This window comes from Malaclemys terrapin, chromosome 4, assembly GCF_027887155.1.
Source record: "Malaclemys terrapin pileata isolate rMalTer1 chromosome 4, rMalTer1.hap1, whole genome shotgun sequence".
NCBI lineage: Eukaryota > Metazoa > Chordata > Testudines > Emydidae > Malaclemys > Malaclemys terrapin.
Genome location: NC_071508.1, coordinates 122,258,505 through 122,273,533, shown reverse-complemented (window position 1 = coordinate 122,273,533; position 15,029 = coordinate 122,258,505). Strand labels below are relative to the sequence as shown.

The 15,029-nt window shown below is 43.8% G+C and overlaps 1 protein-coding gene across 4 annotated transcripts in view; it reads left to right on the top strand.

Annotated features, from left to right (window-relative positions):
* TTC7B (tetratricopeptide repeat domain 7B) overlaps positions 1-15,029 on the top strand; it is a 325,154-nt gene that overhangs the window by 124,878 nt on the left and 185,247 nt on the right. For all 4 annotated transcript variants that reach the window (XM_054028276.1, XM_054028275.1, XM_054028274.1 and 1 more), the window contains one exon: positions 14,220-14,283. In XM_054028276.1, coding sequence (XP_053884251.1) covers positions 14,220-14,283 — 64 coding nt within the window. The remainder of the gene's footprint in view (positions 1-14,219; positions 14,284-15,029) is intronic.

Below are 15,029 nucleotides of genomic sequence, written 5' to 3'. Positions count from 1 at the left end.
CTTTAGAATGCCTGTATTCTCATTATTCATTTCTCGGTGCAAAGTTAAATCCTCTGACTACTTGTCCTTTCTTTCTTTGGAGAGACTTCTATGTCTGTTACAAAATTATATAGGTAGTGCTCCCCTTTCAAAAAGACATTATTTTAAAAGAACAGTGAGGTCTGAGTGCAAGGCTAGAAGTCAAATTCCTGAGTTCTTATAATCCTGTGTCTGACTGATTCCCTCCATGGTCTTGGATATCTTTCCCTAATATTCTGCGTGAGGAAGTTTTAAGAATATCTCTTTGACACTGGTTTACTAATTCTCCCAAGTAATAATTCTGATGACTCCTTAGATCCACGCAATTCTTTCCTAGAAAGAGCTTCTGTTCCCTTCTTCACTGCTAAAGCTTATTCACTAGGGGATTAATGTTTTCCATAATTTGTCTCCTTTTTAAACATTGGGTTGAGAGTTATCTTCTATGATAGACCATTTGCTGATGGACTCTGACTCGGCTCTACCCTCAAGTTCTGAGCCTCAAGTGCAATTTTTTTTCACAAATGTCAGACTTATTGACTGGACTTCACAGTATATATACACTGTCATTTGAAGTACAGTCAACCTCCAACTGCTTATTAGACTTAAGATAGTGTTTTGTGCTCTACCTCATATTCAGACATAATTTATTAACTTTACTAGTTAAAAGGATTTAAAGCATAACCAAATCTAAATCTGGTACCAGGCTTTGGTTTTCCAGCTTGTGTCCTAAAAGAGGTCTCTGTTCCCATAAAGTATTAAGTTCCACACTACATAGACGCAGTATATCATGAAAATGCAATTTTTAGCTTATTATATTGTGAAAATGACTAGACTGTAAGGTCAGGTGGACAATTTAGACTACAAGGGAGTAAAAAAGGTTTTGCTGTGTTCTAGCAAAATCAAAAATGAATAGCTTCTAACAAGGTTAGTGTGTACTAGTATCTTTAAACATCATCTCCTGGTGGTAAAAGACCAATTAAAATAGTGTGATTGCTTGCAACTTATTATCCATGAAGTGAAGTCTGAAATTTAGCTTGTTAAAAGGATATTTTTGTTCAGAAGAGAGGTAATCACACAAACTCTTCCAGAAACCAATAAAGCATATATGAAAATTTGTCATTTTAAGATGACTGTCCACTTGCAAATAATGTCAGTTATCTGATAGACCCGTGAAAATTTCCTAGACACAGTATGATAGAGACAAGGTGGATGAGAGAGATATCTTTTATTGGACCAACTTCTTTTGGTGAGAGATACAAGCTTTCAAGCCACACAGAGCTCTTCCTCGGGTCTGAGAAGTTACTGCCAGTGTCACAGCAAAATGCAAAGTGGAACAGATTGTTTAGCATAAGTAGTGAGCCATATTATAAGGGACCATTCACGGTAGAGTGGCCTGTTAACACCTAATCAGTTACAGGACAAAAAGAGGGGTTAGTGGGTTACAGATAGTTTTAATAAGCCATAAATCCAGTGTCTCTGTTCAGTCCATGATTTTTAGTGTCTATTATAGCGATGGATTTAAGTTCCCAGGCTCGTCTTTGAAAGTCTTGTGCAGGTTTCCTTTGAGGATGAGGACTGATAGGTCAGATATAGCATGATCCCTTTGTGAAAAATGTTCAGCCACAGGTGATAGGGTATTTTTGTCTCCTTTGTGAGTTCATTTGAGAGCATAATGATTGTCTGGTGTCACCCACGTAATTGTTGTGGGGACATTTAGTGCACTGGATGAGGTACACCACATGTTGTAATAGGCATGGGTAGAATCCATGGATCTTGAAAAGTGTGTTGCGGGGGATGTTGATTGTTGGAGCAGTGGAGATAGGTCTGCAGGTTTTGCATCTGTTGTTCTGGCAGGTTCTGGTCTTGCTTTGAGTTGATGTGTCCTGGTCTGTGGTGAGCTTGCTTCTGATGATGAGCTTGGAGAGATTAGGGGGTTGTTTAAAGGCCAGTTGTGGGGGTTCAGGAAAGATTTCTTTCAAGGTGGGGTCCCCATTGAGTATGGGTTGTAGTTTGATGATACCTCCTGTCGGTTCCAGTGTGGGATGGTAGCTGACAACTAAGGGTCTTGCGGTCGGACAGAGTTTTATTTCTGTATTGAAGCAGGTTCTCTTGGGATTTCTGGGTGGCCCATTCCATGATGTGATAAACTTCTGTGGTGGATGTCCTTGTTTGGTGAAGGCGGTTTTGTGTGTGCTAAGGTGTATATCCCGGACTTTCTCCTCAGAGTAATTTCTGTGGTATCTGAATGCCTGGCAGTAGATAACAGATTTCCTGGTGTGTTTGGGGTGGTTACTGTATCTCTGAAGGTAGGCATGGTGATCTGTGGGTTTCTTGTATATGGTTGTCTGTAATGTTACATTGTTGAAGCATGATATCCAGGAAGTTGATGCTAGTGTGGGAGTGTTCTAGAGTTTACTGGACAGTTAAAGTTGTGGTGGAAATCTATGAGGGAGTCTGGAAATTCTTCCAAACAGTGTTTGTTGGCCTGCATGTGCACAGTAGAGCTCCTCGTGCTCTTGACTGAGAATATATGAGACAGTGCAGGTCGACGCCTCTCCAGTTCCATTTTACTACCACATGGCCTGAGTCAGAATCCTGTGTCCTCCTTCTGCTCATTGTACAGTCTGTAAAGACATTTGTAAATAGTTATATTTCCTAGCTTAATAGTCAGTTAAAGGTCATATTATACTTACTAGAGTGTGTTTTCTTCTCCCCTGTTGGGGAACAACACCATGGATCCAGGACTGTGCCCAGAGTCCCAGGATTAAAGAATTGCGTCTCTTGACTTCACTCCTCTTCCATCAGCGACGAACAACGGTGCTACCTCTACTGTCTGGATGAGGTGGATATCTCTGCAAAATGCAGTATCTGTCACTCTTTCCCACCCAGAACTTGAGAAGCTCGGGAGCTTCCCCTGGGGAACCACCTGATACAGAAAGCTGTGAGGCCCTGTCTGATCAGGGTCAGGAAGACTCCCCTGCACATTACTAGTGTCCCTCCAAGCATGTGCCTTGGAGTGGAGCAACCAAAACCTAAGTCAAAAGAATCTTCTTCTAGGGCTCCCCATGAGAGTAGTGAGCATTCTCATGAGCGTAAGGATAGATCCCCATTGAGGACTGTCCATAAGAGATGTGCTTCCTCCCTGAGGTTTTTCAGGTCTGGTGAGACTTTGCGCGCGAAATCTATGCACCTGGTTCTGCTAAAGACATCTGGGTTGAAGGGCAAAGCATGTCAAAAGAAAGATCCAGTGGTTCAGTTGGTCACTTTGGTACTGAAGCCCAAGGACTGACATTCACTGGTTCCGTCTTTGAGTGCTGATCCAGGCAAATCTCGATATCACTGAATTAGTCTAAGGACCATCCGGCTGCCATGGATGTGCTGGGTCTATAAGACTTAACTGCCATAACCCCTGGTGCTCCAGAGTGTACGTAGACTTACATAACACCAGAGGGGATATTCCTCCCTTGCCCACAGTCTCCACTTCTCTCCAGCTTGGCCTTCTTGAGGGATATAATTACTCTGGAGGAGGAGCCTATGTCAGTGTCCCAGAGCCATCCTATCTCCAACCCTTGGGCAGGAGTGTGTCAGTAAAAACAGCCCCTGCTTCTACCAATAGAGCAGTTTTTGGACTCAGATGAGTCACATGTATTAAACCGGGGTGGGCAAACTTTTTGGCCTGACAGCTACATCTCAGTATGGAAATTGTATGGAGGGCCGGCTGGGGTGCACGGGGGGGATGAGGGCTCCGGTTGCGGGTGCAGACTCTGGAGTGGGGTTGGGGATGAGGGGTTTGGGGTGCAGGAAGGTGCTCTGTGCTAGGATCCCGGCCAATGGGAGCTGCAGAGCTGGTGCTTGGGGCGGGGGCAACATGCGGAGCCCCCTGGCTGCCTCTGCTTCTGGGAGCCATGCTGTGCTGAGCGGAGCAAGGCAAGCCCCTGACCCCGCTCCCCAGCTGGAGCACCAGAGCAGGAAAATCCAAGATGGGTGAGGTAATATCTTTTATTGGACCAGCTTCTTTTGGTGAGAGAAACAAGCTTTCAAGCCACACAGAGCTCTTCTTCAGCATCCTGGAACCAACGTGGCTACAAGTAAACTGCAGACAATCAAAGAGTCATGCTCATTGTTCCTTAGGGTATTACCACCCCTTCACCCGCAGATTGCAATACTGATTCCCTTAGAGTCCCCTCCAACCAGTCGATACCTTTTTCTGGCTTTATTGGGGTCCGTGGGATCCTTATGGCAGGTGCCTGGACCCTTCTCAAGAATCGTACTGCTCTTCTCCCTCCTGCCAACTGGTCTGTCAGGGTACAAGGAAGAAAAGGTGTCACCTCATCATCCTTGTATGAAGTGATTAGTCCTTCTTTGCCATCGCTACTGGATTACCATTGGCAGTACCAGGAACTACTGCAGAGTGTGCCAGTGATCTCCAGATTCCACAAGAGGAGGTCCAGGACCCTCAAAGATGGCTTCTGGGTATCTTACAACCTAAGGGACCAAGTAAGGTATCTCTTCCAATTAATAAGGCCATACTAGAACCAGCCAGAGCAGTATGGCACACTTCAGCATCCTGTGCTCCTATGCCAAAAATTGCTGAGAGGCAATATTTTGTTCCTGACAAAGGAACTGAATTTTTATTCTCCAACCCTGCTCCCCAACTCACTAATGGTACAGTGACTACAGAAAAGGCTCGGACACACTATCAAAGGGCTATCCCAGCAGATAAGAGTTTTAAGGGACTGGACCTCCTGGGGAGGAAAGTCTTCCCTTCTCTTCCCCAGGCTTGCAGTTTTGTGTCATAACTACCAGGCTCTGTTAGCGAAATATGACTGTAACAACTATTCCAGGCATATGAGCTTCATTGACAAGCTTCCCACAAAGGACAGAGCCCAGTTTCAGCCTCTTTTAGATGAGGGAAGGCTAGTAGCAAAAACAGCTCTTGGCCACAGTGGATATGGCAGACACAGCTTCCACAAGTCTGGCCACTGGCTTGATCAAGAGGAGTGACTCTTGTCTGCAATCGTAAGGGTTTCCTAGGGCAGCTCTCCCCTTTGAGTCAAATCTCTTTAATGAAAGAAACAGAGAGTCCCTGCATTCATTAAAGGACTGGAGATTGACAGTGCATTGCCTGGTGATTTATACTCAACCCCCAGGAGGAAACACCAGAGACAATCTTGTAGACTAAAATCTCCCCCTCCTCATATACCTTATTACCAGCTTCTAGCCGAGCCTCTGTGGAAACAGAGCGTTCAGAGGCCTTGCTTTATAAACCCCTCCACTGCCACAGCCTTTTCTCACTCTCAACCACCCACCAATGACTATTTTTGACATACTAGTCGAGACCTGCCTACCATCACTGAAGCTACCTACCTCTTCCTCCCATTATTTTTGGGTGCTGTCTCTCACTCTTTGCCCACAACTGGAGGTTGATCATAAAGGGCAATTGGGTTTTGGAGATTATCCATCAGGGTTGCTCTGAGTTCCTCTCCTTCCCAGTACCCCTTCGGGGACCACTCTCACAAGGTGTTTCTTCAATGGGAGGCAAAATCCCTTTTACACTGAGAGGCAGTAGAATGTGTTCCACCTCAGTATCAAGGGGAGGGGGTTCTGCTCCTCGTATTTCCTGATTCCCAAAAAAGAGAAAGGGTGTAGATCAATTCTGGACCTTTGGCAACTGAGCATCTTTATTCGAAAGCTGAAATTCTAGGTGATTACATTGTCATCAATAATCCATGCCATTCAGGAAAGGATGTGGTTCGTGGCTCCTAACATGAAGGATGTATATTTCCACGTGGACATTCACCTTGTGATGTGTTCGATCACAGAGATCCCCTTGGGACTGTCACCTGATGTGCTTAAATTATCTCTGAGCCCATTTTCCCTGCTAGCTTGGGACTTCAGAATCCTGCCTTGTTGAGCCAGACACGCTAGCCGCTTGCAACACAGGCTCAGGGTCTGGGCTACGCCCCCAAGGCTGGAGACTTTAACAGCTCAGCAGATTACCTGTCTCCAGCTCCCAGACACCCAGCTCCCAATGGGATCCAAACCCCAAATAAATCCATTTTATTCTGTATAAAGCTTATACAGGGTACATTTGTAAATTGTTTGTCCTCTATATCACTGATAGAGAGATATGCACAGCTGTTTGCTCCCCCAGGTATTAACAGGGCTGGTGGTCGCCTAGGGCGTCAGAATTTGGGGTGGGGCGGCATTTTGCTGCCCTCCGCGGCAATTCGGCGGCGGGGGTCCTTCCGCGCTCCGGGTCTTCAGCAGCAATTCTGCGGCGGGTCCTTCACTCGCTCTGGGACCCGCCGCCAAAGTGCCCCGAAGACCGGGAGCGCGGAAGGACCCCCGCCTAGGGCGCCAAAAACCCTGGCTCCGCTCCTGGGTATTAATCACTTACTCTGGGTTTATCAAACAAAAGTGATTTTATTAAGTATAAAAGGAAAGATTTAAGTGGTTTCAAGTAATAACAGCCAGAACAAAGTAAGTCACAAAACAAAATAAAATAAAACACACACGTCTAAGCCTAATACATTAAGAAACTTATTACAGTTAATATCTCACCCTCAAAGATGTTCCAATAAGCTTCTTTCACAGACTAGACTCCTTCCTAATCTGGACCCAGTCCTTTCCCCGGTACAGTCTTTGTTAGATCCAGCAGACATCTTAGGCGGTAAGCAGGGGTTTTCTCATGACTGGCATCCCCTTTTGTCCTGCTCCATCCCCTTTTATAGCTTTGGCACAAGGCGGGAGTCTTTTGTCTCTCTCAGTCCCCACCGCTCCTTCTAAATGGAAAAGTACCAGATTTAAGATGGATTTCATTATCAAGTGACATGGTCACATGTCACTGTAAAACCCCTAGTCTCCATTCCCCATGGGCTGGCCCACACATACACAGGAAGTCTTTCAAGTAAGTAAGGCCAAATTTCAACTGATTGTTTCTGGAGCACCCTTAATAGTCTCCACTTAATATGTTTACATCAGAGATACAAGTTTATATTTTATTCTCCTAACTCCAGATATAGAAATAGTACATGCAAACAAATAGGATGAACACACTTAGTAGATTACAAACTTTCTAATGACACCGTACAAGGGGTATTTAGTGTAAAGCGTATTCCAGTTATGTCATATTCATAAGCATACTTCCATAAAGCATATGGAATGCAACGTTACACCCTCCTCCTGAACTTACTGCCATTAGTCTTGGACACTGTCCATGGCGGAGACAGTACATATAAAATCCCTGTTTGTCTCTGGTCACACCATCTCCCAGTACCCTTAAACACTATAATGTCATTCATAGGTGTTCTAGCAAAGTTCTGGGTTCCTGGTCCCTGGGTGTGTGAAAACATGTTGGTAGTATTGCTAACAGTATTGCTAACAGAATGCAGATAGCAATATCTGTTAAAGTGTAGGTGTCTTTGCATTTAGCTACCAATGCCATGAGGTGGTGTGCCTCAGTTTCCCCTTCCACACAGCAGTGTAGGTCTGTTACACTCTTGCTGCTGTGCCGAGCTCTAAGCCTGTTTACAGGTATTAGCTGAAAAGCATCGTGTTTGTGGTACTGTCTTGTTACCATCCCTAGCATGTACAAAAGTTTTTCCCCAAAGTCAGGTATGTTACACATTTTCACAGGGTTTGTCCATAGCATCAGCTCCAGCCATTGTCTTGACCCATAGATGAAGTAGCAAAAGACACAAGATTAACAGCCAATTTATGTCCGACAGACTCCGTTCACACAGTTTGGCTTGTTCAGTGTCTTATTGCATTTCCCGATCCCTTTGCGTACCGTGGTAGGTGTTCAGATACAGATTCTCCTGTCTCTCTGGAGAAGGTTCTTAATTCGGGTATGTGTTTGGGGTTTTGGCAAGGAAAGGGTGCACTGCAACCCTGTCTTCCTCAGCCCCTCCCTCTGCAATCTCTTTGTGTTGAGCCCCACCCCTTTGTGAAGCTTCCCAAATGCAAAGTTTTTCTTCCTCCAGCCTTGAACAGACAGTGTTATCTTTTACAAGGGCAGCAGGAACAACATCTTTCAGTTGAGTGCTTTGAATTGGTAAGATCCCCTCGGTCACCCCACTCTCTGTTCACCATTGTGACGGATGCTTTTTTCCTGGATGCTCACTTGGACAAGCACACTCCTCGGGGTAGCCTGGACCCCACAAGATGCCAGACTACATATACATTTACTGAAACGTAGGCAGTCTGCCTTGAGAGCAAGGCCTTCCTTCTACTCATATGCTCACTCTGTATGTGGGTAATGTTGGGACAGTATCACCACCATAGTCTACCTAAACAATAGGGATGAGCGAGATCTTGTCTCCTCTTCCTGGAAGCAGTCAGACTCTGAAAGTGGTGCATCAGGAACCACATCACGATACAGGCTGCTTACCTTCGGGGTATCTACAACTCCCTTGCAGATGAACTAAGCAAAAGCTTCTCAGCAGACACAAGTGGGAAGTCAAAGACACAGTCCTAAGCAAGATATTAACACAAAAGGGTATACCATAATGAGACCTCTTTCCATCCCAAACAAAGAGGAAGCTTCCTCCATATTGCTCCAGAGGAGTCATGGGTCGTGGTTCCCAGGGCGATGCTCCACTATTGTCCTGGGCGAATGACCTCAGATATCTTTCCTCCCATTCACCTTCTTCCACAGGTCATAGGTAAGGTAGGTTGTAATGGAGCCAACATCATTCTCCTAGCACCCTACTGGGACCTGTTTGCCTCCCAGACGAAAAAGAAGCTCAACATAGAGAAGAACTGGTAGCCAATCTGAAGGTGGAAGGCAATTTGGGTGAAAGTGATCATAAAATGATAGATTTAATGGGAAAGGAAGGAGTGAGACCAGTAGAATAAGGACAATGGAGTTTAAAAAAGAAGAGTTTAACAAACGCAGAGAACTGGTAGATAAGGTCCTGTGGGAAGAAAATCTAAGGGGAGTGCAGGAGAGCTGGCAATTTCTCAAGGAGACGTTATTAAAGGCATAACTGCAAATTATCCCAATGCAAAGAAAAGATAGGAAGAGGCCAGTATGGCTCCATCAGGAGCTCTTTAATGACCTGAAAATCAGAAAGGAATCCTACAACAAGTGGAAACATGGATGAATTGCTAAGGATGAGTACAAAAGAATAGCACAAGCATCATCTTTTTCCTTTATAATGCTTTTCCTGGTGAGAGTTGTGGCAACAGCATGGAGAGTAGGGAGGACCAGACCTCCCTTTCCTCCACAGCAGGTTCAAGCTTCTCCTGGGGGATTCCCACGCAAGCCAGGAGGTGGTATCCCCCCAGCGAGTCTTGGGTCAGCCTTGGAGCCTCCTTAGCAGATACCCGAACCACCTCAGCTGGGTCCTCTCAATCTGGAGGAGTAGCGACTCTAGCATGTAGGGACAAAATCAGAAAGGCGAAGGTACAAATGATGTAGAACTAGCAAGGAACATAAAAAGCAATACGTTCTTTAAATACACTAGGAGTAAGGTAAAGACGAAGTTAGTGGGGAAGGAGAACTAATAGCTGATAATGGTGACCAGATACTTAACACAATATTGACAACAAGGGGGAAAGAACAGTTTAAAGAATATTTAGATAAGTTAGATGTCTTCAAGTCAGCAGGGCCTGATGAAATTCATCCTAGGGAATTTAAGGAGCCAGCTGAAGCAATCTTGCAATCGTGAGCAATTATTTTTGAGAACTCATGGAGGATGGTGTGGAAGTCCCAGAGGACTGGTAAAGATAGTACTTATCTTTAAAAAGGGGAACAAAGAGGACTTGGGGAAATATAGACCAGTCAGCCTAACTTCGATACCTGGAAAGATACTGGAACAAATTATTAAGCAATCAGTTTGTAAGCACCTAGAGGATAATATGGTTATAAGGAATACCCAACATGGATTTGTCAGGAACCAGTCATGCCAAGCCAATCTAATTTCCTTATTTTATAGGGTTACTGGCCTAGTGGTTGGGGGGAAGAAGTAGATGTGATGTATCTTGATTTTTAGTAATGCTTTCGACACAGTGCCACATGACGTTTTCATAAGTAAATTAGGAAATGTGGCCTAGATGAAATTTCTGTAAGGAGGGTGCATAATTGAAAAATTGGTTGTCAGAGTAGTTATCAATGGTTCACTGTGAAACGGGTGGTGTATCTAGTGGGGTGCTGCAGGGGTCAGTCCTGGGTCTGGTACCATTTAATATTTTCATTAATGCCTTGGATAATGAAGTGGAGGGTATTTTTACAAAATTTGCAGATGACATCAACGTGTGTGTGGGGGGGGTGCAAGCACAGAGGACAGGATTAGAATTGAAAACAACTTTGACAAATCGGAGAATTGGTCTGAAATTCATTAAAGACAAGTGCAGAGTACTTCATTTAGGAAGGAAAAATCAAATGCACAACTGCAAAATAGGGAATAACTGACTAGGTGGTAATACTGCTGAAAAGGATCTGGGGGTTATAATGGATCACAAATTGAATGAAAGTCAACAATGTGGTATAGTTGAGAGGAAAAGGCTAATAGTGTTCTGGGGTATATTAACAGCAGGGTTGCATGTAAGATGCGAGAGGTGATTATCCACTTTACTCGGCAGTGGTGAGGATTCAACTAGAAAAGTGTGCCTAGTTCTGGGTGCCACATTTTAGGAATGATGTGGACAAATTGGAGAGAGTCCAGAGGAGAGCAACAAAAATGATAAAAGGTTTAGAAAACCTGATCAAGGGGGCGGGGGGAGAGCTGGCCATATTTAGTCTTGAGAAAAGAAAACTGAGGGGAGACCTGTAAACAGTTTTCAAATACGTTAAGGGCTTTTTATAAAGAGGGTGGTGAACAATTCTCTGTGTCCACTGGAGGTAGTACAAGAAGTAATGGGCTTAATCTGCAGCAAGAGAGATTTAAATAAGAAATCAGGAAAAACTTGCTAACTATAAGCTCTGGACTAGGGTTCCAAGGTAGGTTGTGGAATCCTTATCATTGGATCTGAAGAAGTGAGGTTCTTACCCACGAAAGCTTATGCTCCCAATACTTCCGTTAGTCTTAAAGGTGCCACAGGACCCTCTGTTGCTTTTTACAGATTCAGACTAACACGACTACCCATCTGATACTTATCATTGGAGGTTTTTAAGAACAGGTTGGACAAACATGTCTCGGGGATGGTCTAGGTTCACTTGGTTGTTGCACAGCGCAAGAGACTGGACTTCATGAATTCTCAAGGTCCCTTCCAGCCCTACATTTCTATGAATCTGTATAACTCCTCCAGAGCACACAATGTTGGGACTCTGGAGCGATGCCCTTTTATTATCCTGGACAGACCAACTGAGATACACCTTTCCTCCCTTTTCACTACTACCCCAAGTTCTGTGGAAGATTCATCACAATAAAATATGAGTCATTCTCAACGCACCCAACTGGTCCAGACAGTTCTGATTTCTGGATCTCCTATGAAAGTTAACCCGTTATCCCATTAACATCCAACGTCTTCCAGCTCTTATAATGCAGGAGAATAGTGGTATCAGATATTCCAACCCAGACTCTTTTCGCCTCACATCTTGGTATTTGGATGGGCCTCACACCTAGAGCATGTTTGGAGACCGTTCAGAATGATCTTAAGAGAAGACTCCATCAGAAATTCTATCAAGCTAAATGGCAACATTTCTCTACCTGGGTGCAACAAAACCAGTTATCTCCAGAGACAGCAGGTATTCCTGCTATTTTAGATAATCTCTTCACTCTCGAGCCACTGGGCCTTTCTGTTAGCTCTCTGCAGGTCCACCTAGCAGCAATCAGTGCTCTCCACCCACTGGTAGATGGTTGTTCTATTTTTAGTCACCTGATAACAACCAGATTCCTAAAGTGCCTCACTAGGGCCTTCCCACCAGTAGTGAAGCCAGCACTTCAGTGGTATTTCAGTCTTATAGTTTGAGTACTTACCAGGCTACCCTTTGAAGTGTTATCCATGTGCTTGGTGTCCACTGGTCTGTGAAAGTTGCCATCATCGCCATCACATCAGCCAAGTTGGTGTGTGAGATGGGAGCACTTGTGGCCAACTGGCCAACACTACTTTTCATAAAGAGAACACATCCCTTCACCTCTACCTGAAATTCATCCCTAAGACTGTTTCTGAGTTCCCACATAAATTTATCTGTTGTGTTAATATTGATTCTGAAACCTCATGTCTCCAGTGAGGAGAGGACATTTCACTTCTTCAATGTCAGACAAGCTTTGGGTTCCACTTGCAAAAAAAGAAGCCATTTAGAAAAATACCTAGACTATTTGTAGTTGTAGGAGAGTGAGCATGGGGGACAAGCAATGTCTGCTCAGAGACTCTCTAAGTGGATTTCTGGATGTATCCTCCTTTGCTATCGGTTAGCCCATCTCCCTCCCCTGGATGGGGTGAGAGCCCATTCTTTAGGGCATAGGCAATCTCAGTAGCATTTCTCCAAGAAGTACCTATACTGGACACTTGTAACACTTTCACAAAGCATTATACTTTAGTCCAAACCTCTTCTGCAGATTCAGTCTTTGGAATGACAATATTGCAAATATCTATATTGCCTGTGTCCTTTGTACCCACATGTATAATACACATAGGTTCACACATCTCAAAGAACCTCCAGTTACAGGTAAGTAACCATCATTTAATTAAACTGGAGAGGGAATCAATAGATACACATTAACACTGTGGGTGTAGCTTAAAATATTTGCCTTCAGACTCTAAGATCTCAAAACTCACCTTTTTTTATTATTATTATTATTGTCTATTTGTTTCATTTAGCACTATGGACTTCTGTGAGCGGAGCCCATTTAGTTCTTCTGTCAGCTTTTTAGAGAAATATTAAAATATTTATAGGTTTGTATATCACCTCTCTGAAGTGTTTCTTTAAAGCAATAAAGAAGCCAAGTTTCTTAACAGATGTGTTATTCCATTTCTGGCAGCTTTTGGTAGTGCCAGCAGTCTTAACTATGTGTTGAAACTTCTTTATTACATAAAAAATAGTTAGTCTTGGAAATGATTTTGTACCCTTACTTTAATGTCCAAAAAGAGAAGTGGAGATCGATTTTCCTTGATAATAGCCAATCTATTTTTAAAAAGGGGGGGGGAGGAGAGGCAGTATTCTTGAGATCAAACCTTCTACTTGTCTAAAATGATTTCATGGTCAATTTCCTGTTAGATTTGAGACATCTTTAAGAAATAAAAAATGTCTAAATCTTAGACATCCCTTAGTTCCCTCTCAGTAATTCAGTGTAGTTTAAGCAGATTCCATAATACCTATAAGGCAGTGTCTTTTAGTGGTGAGAGAAATTTAACTCATTAGTAAGCTTGATTGTGTAGTAACCACAAGCGCTGAGTAAAGAGCAGAATATAGGTGCTCTACCCTAGGAACAGACCAGAGACGTCACAATTTGATGCCTAGTTTCCCTTTGCTTTGAGAGAGGGGGAGGGTCCTAGCTCTGTACCTGGTACAGATTTTACTTCTTTACCCTCACCCCCGAACCCTGCACCAGAGGGGAGTTGTGGCCTCGTGGAATGTATCTGGATAACTGCTTCTTGCAATCTGTTGCATAGGCTGGTAGCGGCCTTCAGAATTAAGTAATTGGAAATAAATGTTTTAAGTGCTGAGGAAGTGATGAGAGTGATGGTCCACAGAAAAGGCAGAAACTGGAGTGGCTTTTGGTTTTAATAGTGAGCTGTACAGCACAGCATCAGTAAGAGGAATCTTAAATATATCTAATGCAGAGAGAATGCAAGTGGGGTCCAAACATTGCTAAAATGTAATCAATATCCTATTCTTGTAAGCTGAGGGGAAATCTATTTTAATGTGCCCTTGTTGCTATTCATGAATGGTTGCAGTTCATGCACGCTTACAAGTAGAGTGGGAGGTTTGTTTAATTGTGAATACTGCCTTTTTTACAGCTGTCAAAATTACATGGTATTTGGGATATTTGGACTGTTTGTTTTCAACTCTGATCAGTCTGGTGCTTCTGTTCAGTCTGTTTTGCCAACTTATTTTTTTTAAAGGCAAATCAAAGTATTGAAATAAAACTAATCATTGAAACTAAAATTCTAATATATAGAAAGATTTTCATTTTTTCTGAATATTAAAAATATATTAATAATCAGGAACATTTGATGTTAGGTATACCATTCTTAAGGGTAATATGCTCTACTTGTATTTTAATGAATACTAAAGTTTTTGTTTTTGACAGCATTTTTTGTCCTCAAGAAAATACAGAAGAAGCCCTATTGTTGTTGCTGATTAGTGAATCTATGGTAAGTTAAACAGCTGTTTTAAAAACTTTTTATGTCACTTCTGTCATTTGTCTTTAGAGCACATTTGTCTCATTTCCTGTTATGAAACTACACGAGCAGTTCCTTCTGGAACTAAAGCTGTTGCTACTCTGACAGGGAGCCAGCAGGAAGTGCTGTGAGTGTATTATGATTCTGAGTTCTTCTTTCCTTTTGAGACTAAGTGCATTGTCTCTGGGCTGAACCTACCCTTCCTTTAGTTTTAGGGAGGAGAGGTAGAGTCTGTTCCCAAAACCAGGTCTTTCACTTGGCATCACATCAGTGTGAACAGCTGTTACAGCAGCTGCTGCCATTCAGACAAGCAAACTTGAAAATTCAAGTAGTTTTTGTTGTAATCATGAAAACCAAAAATTAGATACATGTATCTATTCCAGGGGTGGGCAAACTTTTTGGCCTGAGGGCCACATCGGGGTTGCGCAACTGTATGGAGGGCTGGGTAGGGAAGGCTGTGCCTCCCCAAACAGCTTGGCCCCCTGTCCCCTGACTGCCCTCCTAACCCCTATCGACACATCCCCAACCCCAGGCAGGCCCCCCCGGGACTCCCACTCCCAACCTCCTTGTTCGCCTTCCCATGACACCCCCCCAGAACCTCCACCCCTCCTCTCTGACTGCCCCCCAAGACCCAACTCCCCCTCCCCCACTCCCTGCCCCCTTACCGGCAGCAGAAGCTCGCAGCCGCGACACCCAGCCAGAGCCAGCTGTGCTCCCCA